The sequence below is a fragment of the Pithys albifrons genome, chromosome 3 (assembly GCF_047495875.1).
Source record: "Pithys albifrons albifrons isolate INPA30051 chromosome 3, PitAlb_v1, whole genome shotgun sequence".
Taxonomy (NCBI): Eukaryota; Metazoa; Chordata; class Aves; order Passeriformes; family Thamnophilidae; genus Pithys; species Pithys albifrons.
Genome location: NC_092460.1, coordinates 29,991,936 through 30,013,774, shown reverse-complemented (window position 1 = coordinate 30,013,774; position 21,839 = coordinate 29,991,936). Strand labels below are relative to the sequence as shown.

Sequence of the window (21,839 nt, the reverse complement as noted above, 5' to 3'; positions counted from 1 at the left end):
CTTTACTCATCAATGGAGGCTCCAAGGTAAATGGGCAGGTGGAACTATTGGCAGCCCCTTAGTTCAACTCACATGGCAGGCTTTGAGACTGCAAGAGGTAATTTCTAGACCTGGGTGAAAAAGCGATCAAGAAAACCTGATAATGCAGTATTAGTTTTGACCTAAATTAAAATGCAAATATGAAGTGTTTTCCCTTCAAGATTTGAAGAAATACTAAAAATTTGCATCAAAACAAAGCAGCCTGACATTCCTGCAAGGGAAACACATTTTGCTCTAACTTCTTATGAAGCTACAGTAACACAGACCAAATTATGGTTTTAGATAAGGTAGTGCAGCCCCACTTAGGGTCAATTTATTGTGACTGATTACAGAACTCGATTCTATAACAAATGAAGGTTTCTGCAGTGTATAATAACCACAAGAATAAGTTCAGGACCAAGTCACATTATCTGAAAAATAGTTCTGGATTTTAGAAATGCTTTAGAGTGATTTGTCACATACAGCTTTTCCAGTATTGTGCATTGCATCTTGAATGTTGCTTTTGAATAACCTCAAGCCCACTATGATGCAGAGTTTTCTGGTCAGACACGTTGTCCATAGCACTATGAATGTCCTGTGGCTCCCACAATGAACCATCCATAGTGTTTAAATAAAGAATGCATTGAATTACATCAGGGAACCCAAAACATTAAGAAAGAATCGAGATTAACACTCCTATTTGTATCATACAAGGCACTGCAAATCAGAAGTTGCAGTTTATTGTAGAATGAAGCATTCTGGGTAGCTGGGAAGAATCTTGAAATTTACTTCAACTGCATTGAGTTCAATGAAGATAATATTTCAATTATTCTCATTGTAAACAAATTTTTCTTAGTGGAAAATTTTGATTCTGCGAAAGTAGTTTTTATATCAGGAAATAATCAAACTGTTCAATGCCCAAAAGACTTTGCAATTGACTGTACAGGATCTGTATGGCAGAAAATATGACTTGTGGTGTTTGGTCTTATTTGGGTTTCATCAGAAAGAAGGAAACATATGATCAGGACTACTCTGAACTGAAATTAAACTTTGTCCTTCTGCTGACCCAGTTATCAAAATACTTCCTCATGTGAACTGGAAAAATCAAAGTAAGGTTGGTATGACAAAGTGATGCAGCTGGGTTTGAAATGTAGCATGGAGTAACTGTGCTGCTGTAATGGGGCAAAGAAAAATTAGAAATACATTACTTGTCAATTTGGTGGTGTTTGATGAAAAATGTACACCAGCAAAAGCAGAAGGAGTCATAATGAATTGCATTTAACTAGAACCTTAGATCTTTTGGTGTTGCTTTAATACTTTCTGAGAGCAAATAAACAAAGACCCAGTTAAAGTAATCAGAATAACTGGCTCATGTCTGAGGAGCTGGTAACAAGCCTTGCATTACCTGGCAAGGCATGCAAGTCCTCGAGGAAAGCCATCTGGTACCAGAAGGCAGGAAAATTTAAAAAATGGAGTGCCTTGATAATTCATTTCTGGAGAGAGTACAGAGATGGAGATCTGGCTTGGAACTGGGTAGAACAAAGCAGAAGCTGCCTGCCTGGCAGGTGAGGACTGAAGGAGTGGAAAAACCTTATGAAAGGAATTGCTTGCACGTCTTGCTGTTAGCAAGCCTTAACTTTGTATGATTTCTAGATCAGTCTTTAGAGAAAAGCTTGTGTTTAGATATTCCTCTGAGGTCTCTGTGAGTAACTTGCTCTATCACATCCCCAGTAAAGAAGAAAACAAGACACAGCCTGGGGTACTCTTGGGCTGTGCACAAGCTGCAGGTAAGATACACACGAGCCAGTACTTGCTTTTTAGGTTAGGTAAACGAACAACATCAAATGGTTGGCTACAGAGCATTTATTTGGCATAGGAACTGGGAGTCCTGGATATGAAGGACACAGTGCTGATCAACAGCCAGCCCCATTTGCACAAGATACAGGAAAATGGAAGTTTGGGCTCAGCATTGTAGCTTTTGCAGATGAAGCTTATCCGGGGCTTTAGCTGCTGAATTAAAGTTTATTAATTCTGGTAAGAAACTGTGGCAGCAGATGATAAATGGAGGAAGAGACAAGAGATGGCAAAGAACTATTAAAATCTGCAAATCATTAGCTGAATGCTTGTTGTGGATTTAAATGTGTTAATATAAATTAATTATGAACTTGAATTCAAAGTGAAAAGATGGAGTATTTATGAAAGGGGTACAAAGTACTGCAATCCAAAAATAAAGTAGTTTGGGCTGAGTAAGAGGGGAAATGGGGCCAAAACCTTACAGTTATCTATCTCCAGTTTCAGTGAGTTGATGATAATTTGTCTGGGTTTGTTCTCCAGTGCTGCAGAATAGAAGATCAAAAAGGCTGACCCGTATGGAAATTTCTGTTGGAAAATAAAAACTATTCCTGCTGCTTTTCTGTCACGAGTGAGGTCTGATAAAAATGCAAATCACAGAAGTATAGGAAAACACAGCTGAAGCAAATTATTTGAGGAGAACTTCCTTTTCAACATAATCTTTCAAATAAACACACACTCTTCTCTGTGGGCACTGTCACCAGGGATACAGGTCTTTGGGAGCAGGAAAATCCCATGAAAAAAAGCAAATGGATTTTGTAAGGATTCCCTCTAAAAAAATGTATAAATGACCACCACTCTCCCTCCAAGGAAATATGCTGAAACATTTCAGTTGAAATATGCTGAAAGAAACCCAAATAAAATATTTAGCACCTACTCCTAAGTTTTAGACTCTGAAAGGATTTTAAGAAATGCAGGAATAAAGGGGAAACAAAACTTTGTTTCTAGGCAAATTAATTGGGCATTGCATTGTATCAAGACACTACTTACATCTCCTTATGTGGTAACGTGATTTAAGTTTCAGTAACTTGTATGCTAAAAAAATTACAAATAATTGCAGTGTTTAAAGAATAACTTTCTTAAGTTGAAAGACTCAGTGGGAATATAAAGAATCTTTGGTTCGTACCTGAATAATCTGAAGTAGTTTTCAGATTGCAATAACTAATCCTAGTTGTCCTGTGAATTGAGATGAATATTACCATCTTCCCTAGGCATGTGTTACTTGAAGCATGTGTTCTCAAAATCTGTTATAGAGGCACTGAAATAAGCCAGTTTGTTATTTTAGCTGAATAAACAGATTTCTCTTCTAGTAATAATAATTTCTTACAGTACCTATCTGTCAGGATGGCCCTAGTAATTATAGTTCCTTACCATAACGGAAGTTAGATCTCATGGTGATTGAATTCCTAATATATCTTTGCCATTGTAAATTTACCTTTGGAAGAATGTAAATTAAATATTGATGCGTAAGGGAGTGCTTTGATTTAAGTCTGTCTTAAGTTCCTTGACATCACCTTTGCAAACAATGCAAAGGAAGTGACTGGGTGTACATGGATGTTCCCGTCTTTATTCACCATATGATTTCTATGCATTTCCTTAGTTTATATGATTTATCTACCAAATTCTTAGTTCAGTCAGCTTTTTTAAAAAAAAAAAATTCTAATTTTTCCTCCTACCCCTGGTGGAGAAAAATTAAAAGTATGAGGTTGTCATCATTTTGCCCTATTGACCACTCTCAAAATTTGGTCTTCCACATGAAATTCTAGTCTTGCTGCGAAGAAAGGAAAAACTTATGATTTCACTGGAGTGCAGATTTCACCCTTACAGGAGATCTACTTCATTCTGTTTTCTTTTGGTTTTTTTTTTTTTTTTTGGTCACTTCTTTGTACAAATTTCTATTGTTATCAAGTCTCCACTTCTCCAACTTTAAAGTTTTGACATTCAAGATACGTAGATTTCCTTTAAGGGAGAAGTAGTGTTGTTTTTACCTGTTTGATGGTCTCATGGTGACAATCAACATCAATTACTGTAATATGATTTCCCATTTCTGACTATATAGCATTTATAAATAGTTGTTCTAATGAAATACAGACAAACACCTGTATTATATCACAACAAGGGTCCATATACCCCATTTGATATATTCTCGTTCTACTATAGCCATAGTAGTAAAGAAAAAGCTATAAGTCCAGGGCAATCTTGGACTCATTTTTTTTCTAGCTATTTATCTAGTTTCCAGTGATTTTTGGTTTAGAAACTTTCTCATCTGCAGAATGGATCTACATCATATTGTCTTACTGCCCTTGACAGACCTTTCTTCCTCGAAGCCATCTAGTAGCTTTCAGAATACTTTTATACTTTGGGCATCCAAACAAAACAGGATGTTATGTCCTGCAATGCAATTAGGCACTACATGTGCAAGTGCTTTTTTTTCCATTTCTCTTTGACCTGCTGCTTGATGATTTCATTTCGTGGCCTATAGTTCTTGTCTCATGAAAAATAATGACTAATCATTCCCTCGCCACCTGCTCCACATGATTTATGTTTTTCTAGACCTCTATCATGCCCTCAGTTAATCTCTTTTCCAAACTGAGGAAACCAAATCTTTTTACTTTCTCTTACAGCAGAAATTGTTTCCTGTTTCTGACAAATCTGACCTTCCTTATCTATATCCTTTCTAGTTGTAAAATCTCATTTTTGAAGTGGCCAGAGCCTCACACAAGACTGGGTGCACCAAAGCTTTATGGAGTACTAAATGATAGTTTATGTTTCCTTTCTGGTTTTTCTGTTTTCGTGGGGTAGGAAGCTTTGTTTTCCAAAGATCTGTAATGATGTAGGAAAATACTGGTGATAAAAGCTGACAGGAGATCTCGCCATTTGGAACATAGAATTAAGGTCACTCTTCACCATGTGCACTGCTTTGCATTCATTTGTGCTGCTTTTCTCTTGCTGCTTTGTTGGCTGTGCAGTACTGGCAAATCCTTCGGTGATGCCTGACCAGCAAGTTCAATCTGAATCTCTGGAGCACTAGTCCTCCTGAAAAAAAACCCTAAACCCCTCAAATGATGGAGGTTTATATGCCACATCTCATAGAAGAAGGCTTTTGGTTTTTTTCCTTGTGTCTGTTTTGAGTTGTTAAGCAGCCTAGAGTAAAGGAAACAAAAATAAACACAAGAATTCATTTTTTCTCAACTTATTTTGCCTTCCAAATTGTCAGGCAAACCATTTCCTTCACTTACAAACTGAAGGCAGAGGGTACAGGTAGATTCCCTGACTGTGGAGTCTCCATGAGTAAAGTTTTCAAGAAGAGGCCGGATAGACAGCTGCAAGGATAACTGCTGGGGGTGGAAGGAGACACATGAAAGCTCTGTCTGAGAATTCTGATGCTGCAACTAAAACAGTGTTAGATGTGGGATCGATACGTTCACAATGAGGCCTTGCTGGCTTTGGCACATTTCATTATACTGAGTGAAAAATAATTGGTCTCATTGGTATATAGCTCTTTTATATGTGTTTTTAAGGATGGAGATACATCACATGTATATTTTATCAGTGTCCTGTCAGTACATAGCAGCTGAACCCAGCAGTGATGACAGTATTGCTTAGAGTTTATATATAGAAATGCTGTGAATTTTCACTTTATTAATGGCTTTGCAGGACACAGGCTGCTTGTCTTTTATGCAGTATAAATATGAAACTAAGTCATGTAAAGAAGTGTAGCTTTTGTTGGACAATTTAGTATTGTCAGTGGTAGGATGGCAAGAGAAGCCTGAGGAAAACAGGGAGTATAAAAGGGAATGGGGGAAAGAGGACAAAAAGAAGAGGATATGCAGAACAGAGTGTTAGGTAGTGTCAAAGGGGGATTTAAGAAAAACAAAGCTGCTCAAAGACCAAACTAGAAGATTTTTTTTCTCTCCCACGGAACCAAATGACGTTTCTTGGAAACTATTGACATATAAATCTGCGAGGAAGAACAGAGAGCAGAAATGTAAAGCTTCAAAGCCTATGGCAAATACTTCTTGCAGTAGGAAGCCCACTGCCCTCTGTTCAGCAATGTCTGCAAGTGATGCGGTGGGAAGTGCAGAAACACATGTAGAATTAACCACAGAAATCTACACTGGCCATTTGAAAGACTGAACACACTGGGCATTGCACAGTTCTGCTATTCTTGTTCAGCACGGAGCTGTGTTAGTGATTCAGACAATGAGGTGCCCTGTGGTCTGTGGATCAGGTAAATGTGATCTTTCATGTTATGGGCAGGTCTGTAACAATCAGCATGAAGTATTGTCTAGAGAAGTACTGATTTATTTCAGATCTCATTCCGAGTTCAAGGAATACACACCTTTAATACAGAGCCATTCAGTGAAAACATCAGATCTGTGTGATGTGGAGAAAATCAAACAAAAGGTGGCAAAGACCTTTACCTTAAAGGCTTTTTTAAGATTCACACTGACAGTCAGTACCTCATGCTCCAAAGATTTAAGTGTTTACTTGTGTATAGGTTAACTGCAGTCAGAGGAAGCAGTTTAGCCATGCTTAAACTAATCCTAAATTGGGACAGCCTGTCAGTTTAGGTGGGAGAGTGTCTGGGGAGCTGTGCCTCAGGCAGTGCCTGAGCCCAGAGTACCAGCATCCCCATCCTCCCAGCTCCCCAAGCCAGCCTGGCAGCCGGTGATGCTGTGCACTGAACAGGGTCAGGGAAGTAATCAACCAGGACATTTTGGTAACCTGTCATACTCTTTGCTTTTCTCTTCAAGCCTATCACTGGTTAAAAGGAAAATCAGGAGTTTCAGAGCAGCTAATGTGACTTCTACCTACATTTATTGCATCCAATTAGTACAACCACAGCTGATTAATAGCAGTAGTTTAAAAGAAACTTTGCTTAATAGTGAGGTTTTTTTCCCCTTAGGCTACCAACAGCTTTCCCACATATAATATAATTTTTCAACATTATTTCATCTATCAGGGTGGCTAGAATAAGTCTTCTACTTAATTTTTAAGTAGTTAGTCACCCAAGTAAATTTTCTCTTGATATTTTTGTTCAGGCTTCTCTATCAAGACAGCAGAATCTGGAGCACACATGGACCCAGACTGGAGAGAGAACTGTGCACTGGAGCAGAGGGCTGGCTTGTCATCTCAAGCAGCTCCTTTCCAGACATCTATTTCCCATGAGCAGCAATGTACTGTTGGCCATGTTTCCTGAAGAGCCAGGAAGGGAGGACCCATTTCACTTTTTGGTTGTATCTCCAGACATTACTGACAAGGATCAGATGGCAGATTGCCATCCCTGAAGGTTGTGCTGGGTGGACAAATCCCTACCACCTCTGGTTCTGTCTCTTATCCGCAGAAAACTCCCTTTTCAGCTGGTCAGTGAAGTCTCACATATTTCCCACACATCTTCTGATTTTATTTTTATCTTATTGTGATATTCCCAAAGTCATCCTTCCACCCCTCTTTCTCTATGTTCCTATTTTAATAATTCCCACCTGTCACAGGTAGAAGAGAAACACCAGACAATGAGATACTGACAAGCCCTACTTAGTTCAGCAGGCAGGGGACAGGCTGCACTGGGGAAAGCTGCACATACATGTGCTCACACCCACAGAATTACGTGAGACCTTACCCACACACAGGAATTTGGCACAGGTAAGCCCAGGAGGATGTGATATTTGCACTGCCCAACCTGTCCCCATGTCAGGCTCTGGGCAGCAGCTCAGTGTCAAGATGTGATGGTTCCACCCTGAGCAATCTGCTTCCATGAGATGTTGGACATATTCAGAGGAATGCCTCCCACCAGCCTCTATTAATCTCTAGTGCTCAGGGACTTAGAGACAGATGTTGACACAGGCCACCAGCCAAATCTGTCTACAATAATACCATCTTCCCAGCAGTTTCAGATACTGTTCTTCACTGGCTTGTTGATCCATGGCCCATCCCAAGGCTCATGTCCCTCAGCCATTTGTATTACCCTATCAACCATAGCTCATCATGCTCAAGTATCTCAAACCCTGATCAAGGCAAAGTCATCATGATCCTGTAAAATTATTTATAAACAAGTCTATAAATAAACAAACCTGTGTCTGTGGGTGTTTAAGTCTTGTTTTGTATTTATTTGACACCAAACTTCAACTGCTTGTTGTAGACACAATGAAGAAAAATATTCTTCTTGCCTTTTTCTTTGGATAACCTTGAAGTTTATGTGTGTGCATGTCTATTCCAGCTTTCCATGGATTGGAGTCAAAGGATGACAGCTAATGACTACAGAGGTCAGCCAAGAGCCTTGACTGCCCTGACCATTCCTATGTTCAAAACAAGTCCCTCATCCTGCTAATTCATTTTCACAGCATGTTTTTACTCTGATAGATCCCTTGCAGAGAGAATCTGTGACAGGTTTGCAAATCAATCTTCCTTTCTGCATCCAATATCAGTAAATTGCCAAATCTCTTAAAATGTAGCAGCTGCCATTTTCTGACAATATTAAGCAGAGGGAATACACTTAAAGAAAAGTAAGGAGAGGAGGGTTAGTAACTGGTTTTCTCCTTTTAGCTGGGTGCTTGTATTTTCTTCTCCACAGCGGTGAGTTTTGTTATTGAAGGGTGTTACCTGTTTATTCAGTTGCCTGTCAGTAACAGCTTTAAGTGATCTGCAGCTGTCATCAGAGCAGCTGGAAGTCAAGCAGAAGCAGGAACATAATGAGGTGCCCACATTTATTTTTCCATGGTTGTACTGAATGCTCCAAAATGCCAGCTTTCTTTCAGATAAGTTGGTATCTCTGGGTTTGCAGACATTTTTCCATTCATATCCTATAGATAAATGTGACAGTGACAGCTTCCTGAGTTTTCAAGTATCCTGAAAACCAGAAAGATTCATGACCTTATTAATTTTAAAGGGAATACTAAATGGTAGTCGTCAAGCATCAATGTTATATAATATCAAGATATATTGCTCCTTTGCTCATCAGAGCAGGCAAGAATGAGATGTGTGATCAGAGACAATGTCAGAAGCAGAAGTGGGATGTTCTGCAGGACTATGCTGTCTGGTACCACAGCTATAGTATGATCTTTGTGTGGACTTGCAACTAGGCTTTTACAGTGTGTCACCACTCACATATGTTCAATGGGGGACATCAGGGAGCAGTTACTTTGCATGCTGTCCTATATAGCTGAGTTGGTTAGGCTTTTCACAAGCCTATTTTTGGACTTAGCAAGAGCTGAGCAGAAGTACAGCTCCCCTTCTTGTCATGTTCCCTTCCACAAGCAGAGATCCTCTTTTCCATCTTCTCCCATGCAACCCACAGTCACATTTGCCATTCACACTGTTTCTGAAGCTTTTCCACATAGTATCTCAAGGAGCTCATGGGAGGAGCAGTAGCAGATGGGTTCCTTGCATCAAAGGAATTACCATCTGTTACTTCTCTTCCCAATTTTGTGCAATACTGGCAAGAATTTGACTGTTTCTCCTGTGCTCCCTTGGTCCTTTGCTGCCCGGTTGGGCAAACAAAGGTAGGCAAATAGCAGCATCCCCCTTGCCTTTTCCCCTGGTTGTACCAGGAACTGCTGTGAGCAATGGGAACAGTCAGCACCCAAAGTGGTTGTGCCCCCACTTCACATACTCCCCATGCCAACCTCCATCTGCTGCGCTTTCAGAAACTCCTAATCATCCAAGAAGCAGTGAAAAAAGCCTATCAAGACAACCTCACAGAAACTCACAATGAACTTTGTCCCCCTCCATATGGTAGTATATATCAGGAAAGGCTCTGGCACTATAGGATTGGTTTACTCTAATCTTACACTGTATTATTGCTTCCCAGCTAGATACATTCAGATAGCTATTGTTAAAATACAACACAATACCTTTCTGCTTATCCTTATTGACAAGACTTTTGAAGGAAAACTATTTCACCCAAAACCTTTACCATGTTTCCCTTCAGGAGACCACTGGGAACTCAGTCTTGGTTTTGGGTCTGTAAAGTCAGAGTTGGCAAATGCTCCATGCTCATTGTGTTTTTCCTAATTTGCAGGTTTAGTTATAGTCCATCTCTCCTGAACCCCAAAACTTCATTTAATAACCTATTGATGTTTTTTTTGGTTTTAGGTTGTTTTGTTGTTGTTGTTGTTGTTGTTGTTGTTGTTGTTTTCAATTTTTTAAAAATAAAGCTCTTGATTGTAAGGAAAAGCTGGACCCAGATACCAGACAGTTTTGACCTGGCTTAGAAAGCAGAAGACAAATGAAAATTGCCCAAAATATTATAGCAAAACAAAGCCCGAAGAAAATACCCCTAGGAACTTTCATGAGTTTCAAATTTTTTTTGAGGATTACATTTCACAATACAGAATTCATTCATACTTAATAAGTTTATGCAATACTTTTTTCAGCTATTCCAATCCTTGTCTGTATGTTGAAAAGTGTAATTATTTTAAGAAGAGGCATTTATATTATAAATACAATTATTAAAAAAAGTTCTAGAGAGGTTTTTAAGTAGTTAAGTTTGCAGTACCCTGCTTTATGATGGACCTATCTTTTCATCCAGGATGTACCAACAGTGAGTGGGAAAATTCCCACTGAAGTCAATCTCCAGTTTAAGATCTTAATCACCTAATTGGCCTCTGACTGCTGTCTTAGCTGAGGAAAATAACTGAAGCTTTGATCCAGATGCCTTCTTTGTTATTCATTGTTTTAGTGTTTTGAATACACACCACCCATTCTGTATTAAGTTTTTGATTAAAAGAAAAAACAAACGCAAGTTTATAGGATAGTGTCATAAACCTGGCACCTTTCCTAAATGCCACAGTCACTTAATAGAAATGTAATGTAATATTCTTTGTGTTTTGTGTTCTGCAATGTGTGTTTAGAAGCTGTATTTGAGAGAAGACAACCACCAGCCTATTCCTGAGTGCTGAAATATTACCTTATATTGAGAAAAACACTAAATCATAAGCAGTTTTATTATCTGAATCAAATTTTCTTCATAATATCAACACGGCATTACAATTAGATTCCACATAAAAATTTTAGTTTTTCTCTCAGCCATCACTGTCTGTAAATGTTTTTAGTCATTGATGCACAATAAGGAATGTGAGGCAAATGCTAACTTTAGCAGAAATAAGTGCTTTTTGAAGCTATATTTAACGGGTGCTCTGTAGATTCTAGGCTTTCCATTTCTAGACAAGGCACATTGTTAAATTAGACATTCATTCCTCTCCCACACCAATGACTTCTGAGAAGAAAAATCACTCAATATGGGACCATAAGATGTAGTCTGAGTTTTATTTCATAGTCAGCTCACATTTCAAACACAGGATGTACCTATTGTATTTTGGTTTTGCTCATGCTGTGGTGGTAGGAGAAAGCCTGGGAGCTGAGAGGATCTGCACAACCACTCCAAAGCTGTTGGCGGGGACTTGACATAATAAAAGGAAGGAGACTGGAGGAATAATGTATAACCTCATTTCACTTCCCAGAAACACACTAAAGATGATTGAGCAATTGATTTGTGAGAGTCTGGGGAAAAAATAAAAAGAAAAAAATAGGATTTAAAAAGTGCCAGGGTAGAATTGCCAAGAGAAGACGGCATCATCCTGTCTCTGTCAGCTTTAAGGACAGCAGCTGGCTGTGGGGATAAGCAGCAGTGGGAGGCTTGGGATAGTGGGAGGCAAAAAAACTTTGCTCTGGGAGTGACCAGGTGTTGCAGAGAGCAAACTCTCTTGGTCATCTCTGCAGGTGTGTGTGGGGTCATCACTGACAGCCTGATGGCAGTGGGACAGCTCTACCCAAGAGGGCAGTGGGCAGACAGTTTGGCAGCCATGGGAAAGACCCCCAAGAACTCAGGGCACTGGTCTGGGAGATGTCAGTGGGGCAGACCCCCAGCCTGTAGCTGGGCTGGTGGGGACTGTGAGAAACTGCAGTGGGACAGAGGGGGCCATTAGAGAGCAGGGAGAGCTGGAGATTGTGGCCAGCAGGCAGGCCCCAAGGAATACTTCAGGTGTTTGCAGGTTTTGGAGTAGTTTTGCTTTAAACCATCTCAGCTGTAATGATGATAAAACATGCTTTTATCATGCTGGATTGGAGTTAAATGTGGCAAGCTTAACTGTGTGCAGGAAAGAAACTCCCATATCTGATCCTGCTCTCTGGAACAAAAAGTTTTTAGACAAAAGGGCAGTTGATCACACATTTGCATGAAGTTGTTGGTGCTTCTTTACAAGAAAAAGTAGCTGGCCTTTGGAAGGAGGATATTTAAACTTATGGTGACATACTGAATAAGTGATCCAAAATTAACAAGATGAACCTCAGCAGAAACAAAGATGTAAGTGGCTAGAAAAGCAACAAGGGGAAAAGAAAAGATACTGAAGCTCTGGTAGACTGCAAAGAACAAACTAATTAACTAATTAACAATGTGTTGTGGTTTCTTAATGGGGTACTAGGAGTGGCAAACTGGCAATATGGGAGATGTTTGATGCACATTATTCAGTAGTGAGGAAACCTTCACCTGGAGGGACAAAGGTCAGCTTAGAGCAAGAAATAAGATAGTTCAGAAAAGGCCATTCAGAACTCTGTATGGGATTAGATGGGATGATTTAAAAAGACAGACTGAAGGTTCTAAGTAAAAGTTGGAAGTTTGCTTAGTGAAGAAGAGAAAACTGAACAGCCTTCAAACATTGAAGAAACCGATGAAAAGGGCACAGTATTTACCAAAGGATAGGAATAGATCATATTGGTATGTAGTGAAAAACTTTAAATTCTGCATTAGGGAAACTTCCTTTTGTGATCAACGTATTGGAAAAGACTTTGTAGGCATGCTGTTGTATATCTGTCACGGAGGGTTTTTAGACAACCCTAACATGAATGGTTTAGATGCATTTGCTCCCACCTACATGTGCAATTAGCTTCAACGACCCTCTAATGACGTCTCTACTGCAGAGACAGAGAGGCTTGGGAGTTCTCAGGAGCAAGTGGCAGGCGAAAGTGGGGCAGGGGGGACCATACGAAGGAGAGGGAAGATGCCAAGTGCAGCCACAGAGCAGTGCAAACGCTGTCCTGGTGCTGAAGCTCAGAGTGGGGAACTGGAGTTGAATTCGTGACTGCTGAAAGGTTCAAGTCTCCCAGGTACAAGCTGCCTTCCATCTCCACATCACCAGCCCCTCAGTGGGTGCAGCAGTGGGTACTTGGCTTCCCGAGGTTCAGACAAAAGTAAAAAGGTGTTTCAGTATAGTTATTCTGCCCTCATCTCTTGTAACAATTTGCTGCCCTAAACATCTGGGTATTTTGCAGTTTGAATGAGCCCTCGTTGTAGTGGTTCTCCAGACAATGGGTGTTTCTGCTGTACATTTGAGATAAACCATGTTCTCCCTTCTCCTCTCAGTTTTAAATCTATGCTGTAAGGAATAGTTTGCACTTTGACACTGATTTATCTAGGCTCAATTGCTGAGAAGTTGTTTGGACAAAGAATTCTAAGTGCACAGGTCTTCCTTGTGTCGCAGGAAAGTGCCTAGTGGTTTAATTAGACATAATAATCCTTTCTGTGCTTCTTTCAACCATTTTTTTCTATACTGTGGAAGAGCAGTGTCCTGAGTCTTCAGCCTGGGGGCAATGCTGTCAATTAAAAGAGTCAGCTTAGATCTGTGGAGCTGAGCCAAGATCCATGTGCAACACTCGCCGAAAGCAACACCCTTTCAGACTGAAATTATATTATTCAGTATAACAGAGTAATAATTCACATTCTTTGCTATACTCAGTAGTTTTTCTATAGTTCAGGTATCAGTTTGCTGCTTAGTTATTGCTGACTGTATTTTCTAAATGTCCTTACACTTAGGGTTTTTTTGTAGTTTTCTTGTGAAACTCATTTTTGGTTCCCTACCTCCTGCTCATTACACACAAAACATTCTGCCAACCATTTTGGTACAGCCCTTTTCTGTGATTTCCTGGTTGAATTGTTCTGTTTTATCCCATCCTTCCTTTCAGATGCCATGTGTTCTACATGAGTGGTTTTCAACCTTCAGGTTTCTGGAACCCAAAATTGTTCTGGTGGCAATACAAGATCCTGTACACCATGTTTAAACCCTGATAATAGATTTTAAAAAGAAGAATTTGTTTACCTTTGCAGATCCTTTAAAGGCAGTTCACAGAAGACTCACATAAGGACACTACTGTTAGAAAGCCTTTCTTCTGAATGCTGACACTCATGTTAATCAGCGTAACATCATCACTTTTCATTACATGTATTATTGGTTATTAGCTCCCGTGTTTAGTTTCTCTTAGCATTCTCTCTAAACTAATTTTCTTAAAACCTATTACCATTTCTATTGCACTAGAATTTTGAAATACCTTTTTAAATTTCATTTTCTTCCCAGTGTCTCCCTTTGATCTCTAGGCTGGTCATTCATTACTTATGTGCTGCTTATATTCAGCGCTCAAGAAAGATGAAGCTTTGGCAGTGTAACAGCCACTTGCTTATTCCCAAACCAGATCCAGCATAGTTACCATACTGCCTTCCCTCAGTGCTTTTCCCTCTTTTCCCTTTCAGGAAACCAATCCCATTTTTACTAACAATGACAGATTGGTCCTCATACCTTTCTGTTGTTTTTTTCCCTCCCCTTTGGTCACTCTGGCAGAGCCTGCCAAACACCACTAGTTAGCAGGAAGTTAGATTTGAGCTCCCAGTTCTGAGAATCTCTGTACAAACAGCTCACAGTGATTTCTGTGTATGCTGTAGGTGCAGGGATTCAGCCATTTGAAATACAGTACAGGGTGGCTTTTATAGCTGCATTTCCACTAAGGCATAGAACCAGTAGTTCATTTCATATAGGTCACTAAATGCTTCTTAAATGATCTGAAATTTAATTATTGTATGTTCTTGAGCAAGACTGGTACTGTGTAACTTTCCCTGTCCTTGAATATGTGATTGTCTGCAAAAAATGTGTAATCAGAACAGCATTTTTTGGTACTGGAACCTATTATCCTTGGTGTAGAAGTTCACTGATATCACATGCCAGGAATTCAAATGGCAATTTCTGCCCATGAAATGGATGCAATCAGAAGGAAGCTTGTGCTGTGAAGGTATGAAGAATGACACATAGACTGAATCACTTTGGAAAGGTTTGAAATATTCATGTGACAGGGGTGCACAGGGCAAAACAAAGGAGAAATAATAATGCAGGGTGATATGCCAAGCTTTAATAAAACCAGAGCAAGCTTTTTGAGCTGGGAAGGGGGCAGAAAATGTAAGAACAGAGTAGCAGGACTTAAACCATTATGAGGTGATCATACCTGGGCAGTGAAATTATTTAAAATTCCAATATCATTGTTTTAGAGCTATCTACACTGGTAAATGGGATCCTAAAGGTACCAGAACTGTGACTGAGACCAGCACTTTGCCCGCACCACTGTGCAGTCACTTGAGTTCATACTCCATCAAAGCAGGTCCCACCACTTCAGTTATGAGATTCTCACTAGGGAATGACTGCCTCTGGGTTGTGCTGCAGCACCTACTTCTTTAATGATGTCTTTTCCTGTAACTTAGATGTGATTTGTATTATAAAACTATCCATCTATTCTCATCTTCACAGAGTCAGGAATGAGGTGAACCAGAGTTCCTTATATCAGAGAAAGGAGCTTGATTGCTTTTCAGATCCATCAGTGACCTTGATAGACCATTACAAATATAGATGGAGGGTCTTGACAATGGAATGTAGGAGCTAGTTTTAAGACCTAGGAAAAGACAGAGAAGAGAAAGGTGGGATTCATTTAATGAAATGTGTGTCTGAATGTATAAATCTGTGTCTGTCCTGACCAGCCCAAGTGCAGTCAGTGCAGAGAAACTGATAGAAACTTTTAAAAGAAGACTTTTAAAGTAGTAGACTTGTAAAACAAAGACAAATATCACCATGTTTGATATTGCTTATATTTAGGGGGCAAGATGCGGGATAAACAGGCATTAATGTTAGCAAATTATGGGCATCTGGGTGTTTTCAATTTAGAGTAGCTTCAGGACCTCACAGTCACTGTGCACGGCTGCACAGTGTACCATACCTGGACTTCACTTTCTTTTGAGGTATTGTAGAAAAACTGACACATTTTAAGACCCCAGATTTCTCCTCTGGGGTCCAGATGTCCAGACAGGTGGTGAGGCTGCCCTTGGGTAGTCAGTAAGATTTTTAACTTAGTGATGTTAAGTAGAGTTACACCAAGGCTTGATTAGCTATGGGCATCCAGTTGCTTCAGCCAGTTTTGTCACTCCTTAACCCAACCACTCATTTTCAGCACCAGTCTTAACCTGTTTGTCTTCTGATCCATTCCTGAAAGGGTGCTCACAAAACATTTGCTCACACAGTGGCCTAGGTACAAAGCTGAGGGAGACACCTAGACCAGAATTTGTAAAGGTTCCTAAGACAATGCTTTACTTCTGCTTTGGATTTTGAGTAGGGTTTTTGTCCTTCTGATTTGTGGAATCTTTCATCCTCTTTTAAGAAAACGATGTTGAGGTTAGCTGTACTGTGGAAATTACTCTTGGAATACTGGTGTTTTCCTGTGTTTTGACATTCAGTCATCAATGACAGTCCCTCAGTCTCCTTACCTATTAATATTCACACTTGTTTCTTTCCTATTACTACTCACTCTTGTTTCCACAGTAGAATTTATTAAAAATGTGCATTTGTGGAACATGCTTTCAAGCTAAAAATTGACAGAACATTTATTAATTTGCTTGCTTTTTCCATGTATGTTCTCCAGGCAATGAGAAGTGTTTATGCAGGATGGATCACAATGTATTTGTTATGTATGCATGTACAGGTATTTATAAAATACCTATGCCATATACTGTATGCATATGTTATATAACTAGTGTTAGTGCTTCCATTTCCAGATCTCAAAGAACCTTGCTGGGGAGTCTAAACATTTTTACCTCTACCGTAGACATGGGAAAGCCATAGTAGAAAGGGGATGTGGCTTCTTTAAAACCACATTATCAGGTGAGCAAGAAAGGGAATCTTTGATTTCCAATACAGTGCTGCATTGCTGGGCGGTGATATCGATCTTCTACAGGTAACTTCTATTTAAAAAAAACCCATACTTTTCATGGAAATTCTAACTCAATCGTCAACCTTTAAAGAACTATTAAAAAAAAGTGTGTAAAACATGAAAAACAGGTCCTGCTAGTAGTAAGAGCAAATCTTGATCAATATCAGTTCAGGTCTGTTTACAGGCCATTTGGAGAAACAGTAAATTTGGGTTTAAGACTCCTAGTACCACACAAAATGGCTATGACATGGGACATTATGACATTGATCCAGGATGAACTCAGTCTTCCAGTTCAAATGTGTTAAACGCCCCTAAATCTTGTGTGTTAACTTTTTCCTGGCAGGCTTTGTATGAGATCAGTTACTGTCTGTCTGCACCACTCTAATTTTATGCTGGACGAGTAGTATCTGTCTTTCTGTAGCCAGCATAAAGCCAGCATAAAACTGACATAATCTATGCATCAGGTCCTCCGGTTAATTTGACAGAGAAACAATGGTGTGACCGCATCTGAGCTGAATCAGTTTTGTCCCGTTGTCTAATCAGTGGCAAAGAGATCTTGTGCTAATGGTGACGGAAGAGTGGCAGTAGCCCAATGCCCCAACCCTGCTGCTGTTTGGCATCCAGGTTCCCTTGACCATTCCCATGTGCGTTCATTCACTGGAGGAAGGGAGCAGATAGCTCTTCTTTCCCAGTTTCCCGAAATAGCAGGGGGAATACTTGAGAACATCCTCCCGCTCCCGCAGTTTGCTGGGCTGTATCTCCCTTTCTATTTGTCCGCGCATCGCCGCTGGTGTGGCCATGGCTGCAACACGCTGAGAAAATCCGAGCGGCGCTGACAGCGCGGAGGGGCGGGGAGGGGGCACCGGGCAGAGCAGCCCCGCAGGCGCAGCCCCGACATCCCAGCGGGATGCGCGCCCGGCTCCGGCGGCAGCAACCGCTCCAGGAGCTTCTGCCGGGGCCGCCGCGCTCCAGTGCCGCTTCCCCTCTTGCCCAGCGGGAATGCCAGACCTGAGGACGCTGTCATCTTAAAGAGCGCAGGGGAGGGACCGTGTGGAAGGGAGGCGGTGGTGCCGGCGCCGCGGGAAGAGGCGGGCGCCAGCAGCAGCATCTCGCCGGGCGCCGCCGGGAGAAGGCGCGCTCCCGGCCGCCCCGCTCGCCGCCCCGGCCTCCAGCGCCGCCGCCCCGGGCAGGGGGGCTCGCCCGCCCGCTCGCCAGCCCAGGCGCTCCCGCCCCGGGGCCGCCGCAGGGCCGGGGGAGGCGAGCGCGGCCGGCAGGGGGAGGAGGGGGCCGCGGCTGCGGCGGGGCGGACCGGCCTCCCCCCGCGTTCGGCGGCGGCTGCCGCAGGCGGCTCCAACCCCAGCGCCATCCCCATCCTCATCCCGAGCCCCACCGCCATCCCAAGGCCGCCGGGGCCGCCCCTCGGCCGCCCCTGGGCCGCCTCCCCGGCGGCGCGGCAGTGCCGGCGGGGCTATGGCTGCGGAGGAGGTGCTGCAGGGCGCGGACCACTACAAGAGCGAGATCGAGCGGCTGACCCGGGAGCTCTCCGAGACGACCCACGAGAAGATCCAGGCGGCGGAGTACGGGCTGGTGGTGCTGGAGGAGAAGCTCACCCTCAAGCAGCAGTACGATGAGCTGGAGGCGGAGTATGACGGCCTGAAGCAGGAGCTGGAGCAGCTGAAGGAGGTGAGCCAGCCCCGGCTTTTGTCCCGGGGGTGCGGGCAGGTGCGGGGGCGCCCTACGCGTGTCCCTGCCCGGGGCCCCGGGCCAGCCCCCTGCGGGTGCGCGGGCAAAGGTGTGATGATGTGCGGGCCCCGGAGCGGCTGCGGGTTCCTGGCGTGGGGAGGAGGGGTTTCGTGGGGCCGAGGATCAGCCGGGACCATGGAGCTTAAGGCCGGGTTACGCGAGATCGCAACCCCCTTGCCCTGGGAAATTTCCCCGGGGCCGGGGCCGGGGCCGCGCTGCAGCCCCTGCCGCCGACAGCCACAACTTCTGGGAACAGGCGTTTGCGGCAGTGGAGGGTCCCTCCGGTCCTACCTGCATCGCATCGCCCAAGGCTTTTTTAGGAAGAAGAAATGAAACAGCCCGTAGGATGAGAGCTGGGCAAACCCGCTGTATAAGGACTCGGGATCTGTGTAAACAGCTGTCTGCAGTGCGTGAGGAGAGAGACAATTCCTTTTGAATTTATTTATAGACCCGCTTTATTCTGCCAGTGAGGAGAATCGCTGCCATTAAGGAGGGAGGAGGGAGGCGAAGTAGCCATACAACAGTCTCGAGGTCACCCCCCATCCTTGGAAATTAAACTTCTGCGTCATGCCGAAAGAGTAAAACATTTGATTGGAGAGGTGATTTGGGGTTACTTTTCAGATATGTTTTTGTAACATTCAGAGGACAAAGTAGGTGAGTGGTACACCTTACCTTTCAGCTCTGCTAAACATGACTCTGAAAAATCATCACTCCTGTGTTTGTCATCATTAAGGGAAGTAACTTGAAATTGATATGGTGCACATACACGGGAGCTACAGAAGGGGTGTGCGTGCACACATATGCAGCACTCATAGCTCTACACTTCATGGTATTTTTATACTGTCTTTAAAATATGACTGACTGAATGTTTTGTAAAGAGAAGATAAAGTATCAAACATATTCTTCCAAATTTAAAATTTATCTTTTCATTCAACAGAAAATATGTAACATATAGAAATTCTGTTAGAATTAATGAAATATCTGTTAGAAACCATGAATGTATTCCATACTGAGGGAAGCCACTTCAAAAATTTAATTATATATGACTATAATCTTTACAATACTAACTGATGCCCTTTTAGAAGTACTTTTAATAAAATAAAGGTTTCATTTTGCTTGCAGGTAAATGAGTTATGCTGCAGACTTGATTCAGTGTCCGAAGAGTTGAGAGCATTATATTTTCAATGTGAAGAATAAAGCTGTTTTTCAGAAAAAGCTATTGATTTCCTTAAACTTGATCTCTGCCTCCCCACCCCCCTTAGCCTATGCAGTAGGTTCAGGACTTTGGAATGAGTAATCACAGGTAGAGAGGGATAGAGATACACAGTTTGCACTGGCATGAAGGCAGTGCTACTTGAAATGACCTGACATTAATAGAGAAGCAGAATTGAGGGGGAGAAGTGTAATGCAACTTCTAGGGAAAAAAAGAAGGAGAAGAAAGAGATTAGCAAAGCTGCAGCTAGCTCTTACCCCATCATAACCATGTGCAAAAGAAGACCGATGAGAAGCCAGGATCACACATGGTCACAGATAGAAGCGACAGGGCAAGGAATTGAGTGGAAATTACTAAACTAGAGGGATTAGTCAACAGAATTAATTGAAATCAAAGATGGGCACAAACTCTCTTCCTGTTTACCTCCCCTTGAAGTCAGTGGGGTTGCGTGCTCTGCAGGCCAGAATGTCTCCCGTGGGAACATGCCTTCATGCTGTGCCAACTGCAGCATGGATACCGAGGGGATATCCATGGAGAGAGGAGGAGGAGAAATCCTGTAGCTTGCCTGATGCCAAGCAAGAGTGGACCCTCTCCAGTGTCCAGGCCTGGAGCTCTCAATAGCAGAGCTCTTAGCAGCATGTTCCATTCGCCACCTAGACTGCAAGAGATTTTTTTTCTTGCTTCTATCTTTATAGCAGAAACCATGCTGATTCTTGCCTTGCATGTAGCTCTTGAAGGAGAATTTGCACTTAGCCCTTCTTGTTGCTGTAATCTGTTTTCTAGCTTCAAGGTTACCACCTGCATTATGACTGTTCCCTCATCACAAATCAGAGTCATAACAGTGAGACAGAAGCAAATGGCACCCGTGATGACACTAGTGAGGCAAAATTCAGGTAGTTCAGGCAAACTGTTGTGGAGACTTAGGGCTGTAGGTTTGGGGGCTGTAGGGATCTATCTGAAAGCTTCCAAAATAGCAGAAGAAGTCCAAAGACAGCTTCTTTTTCATTAAAGCACTGTCCAAAATGTGTAGAGAAAGGTCTTTGTGTTCCTACTTCAGCAAGCCCTGCCAAGGACATGCTGGCCAATGGCAGGACATCAAATGCCATGACTGATTGACTGACTACTGGGAGCTGGGAAGACTTCTTAGTGCAAATCTCTTCCACTGCTCTTACCTCACAACATCGGCAGCCTCTCTGAACTCATACTGGGGTATGGAAATTAAGCCTCATGTTTGTGCTGAAACAAGTAGTTTGTCCATTCATGAGGAATAGTAGGTGCAAGAGGGTGGATAGGATTATGTCAGGACTTACCTCTCCTTCTGCAGTCCTCTGAACAGGTTCAGTTACTGTGTTTACGTTTTGTTGAGGCAAGTCTTCATTTTTTAACTGTTTCATTACTGAATTCTGTTCTATTGTTAGGGGCTCATATTTATTGCTCAGCAAGCAGAGCTGCCTGTCTTACCAGGCTGGGATCTGAAGTCTTCTTCCATGGTCCTTGGCAATCCAAAGCTCCAGTGGACTTCAGCAGTCCTTTTCCATGTAGATGGCAATACAGAACTTCAGCTATATGATAATTTCCATTGTTGGAGAATGAGATGGGAAATTAAGGCCATTATAGATGTTGAAGTAAAAGCAAATTGCAATATATTACATTAAATATTAATACTTGTGTACAGGATATATGCTATCCACCATGCAATATAAATTGTTTTAGTAACCTCTGATGTTTGTTCTGCTGTATTCAGAGGTTTCTGCTTTAGCCCAAAACTTTAATGTTGTGGTCCATGAGATAAACTTATTATTTAAAGCTTCATTAATTTTCCAAAATTTGGGTCTTTTTTTTTTCTTCCAGTATAAAAATGATGTTTGTCCACTTCAGTCAATTACATCTCAATATAGTAGAATTTCAGTAATTTAGTAAAACATGGTAGTTTTAGGATCCCTATTCAGAAAGTTGCTTTAGCAGATACAGCCTTTAACCTGCAGTTCATAAGAATTTAGAG

The 21,839-nt window shown here is 41.9% G+C and overlaps 1 protein-coding gene across 8 annotated transcripts in view; it reads left to right on the top strand.

Annotated features, from left to right (window-relative positions):
• The first annotated feature begins 17,811 nt into the window (after positions 1-17,811).
• BICD1 (BICD cargo adaptor 1) overlaps positions 17,812-21,839 on the top strand; it is a 179,161-nt gene continuing 175,133 nt past the window's right edge. For 6 of the 8 annotated variants that reach the window (XM_071551185.1, XM_071551179.1, XM_071551178.1 and 3 more), the window contains exon 1: positions 17,812-18,564. In XM_071551185.1, the coding sequence (XP_071407286.1) occupies positions 18,352-18,564 (213 nt within the window). In that variant the 5' untranslated portion in view covers positions 17,812-18,351. Of the gene's footprint in view, positions 18,565-19,072; positions 19,224-19,746; positions 19,822-21,839 lie in introns of those variants that run through there. The other 2 variants (XM_071551184.1, XM_071551183.1) reach the window with 2 other exon arrangements.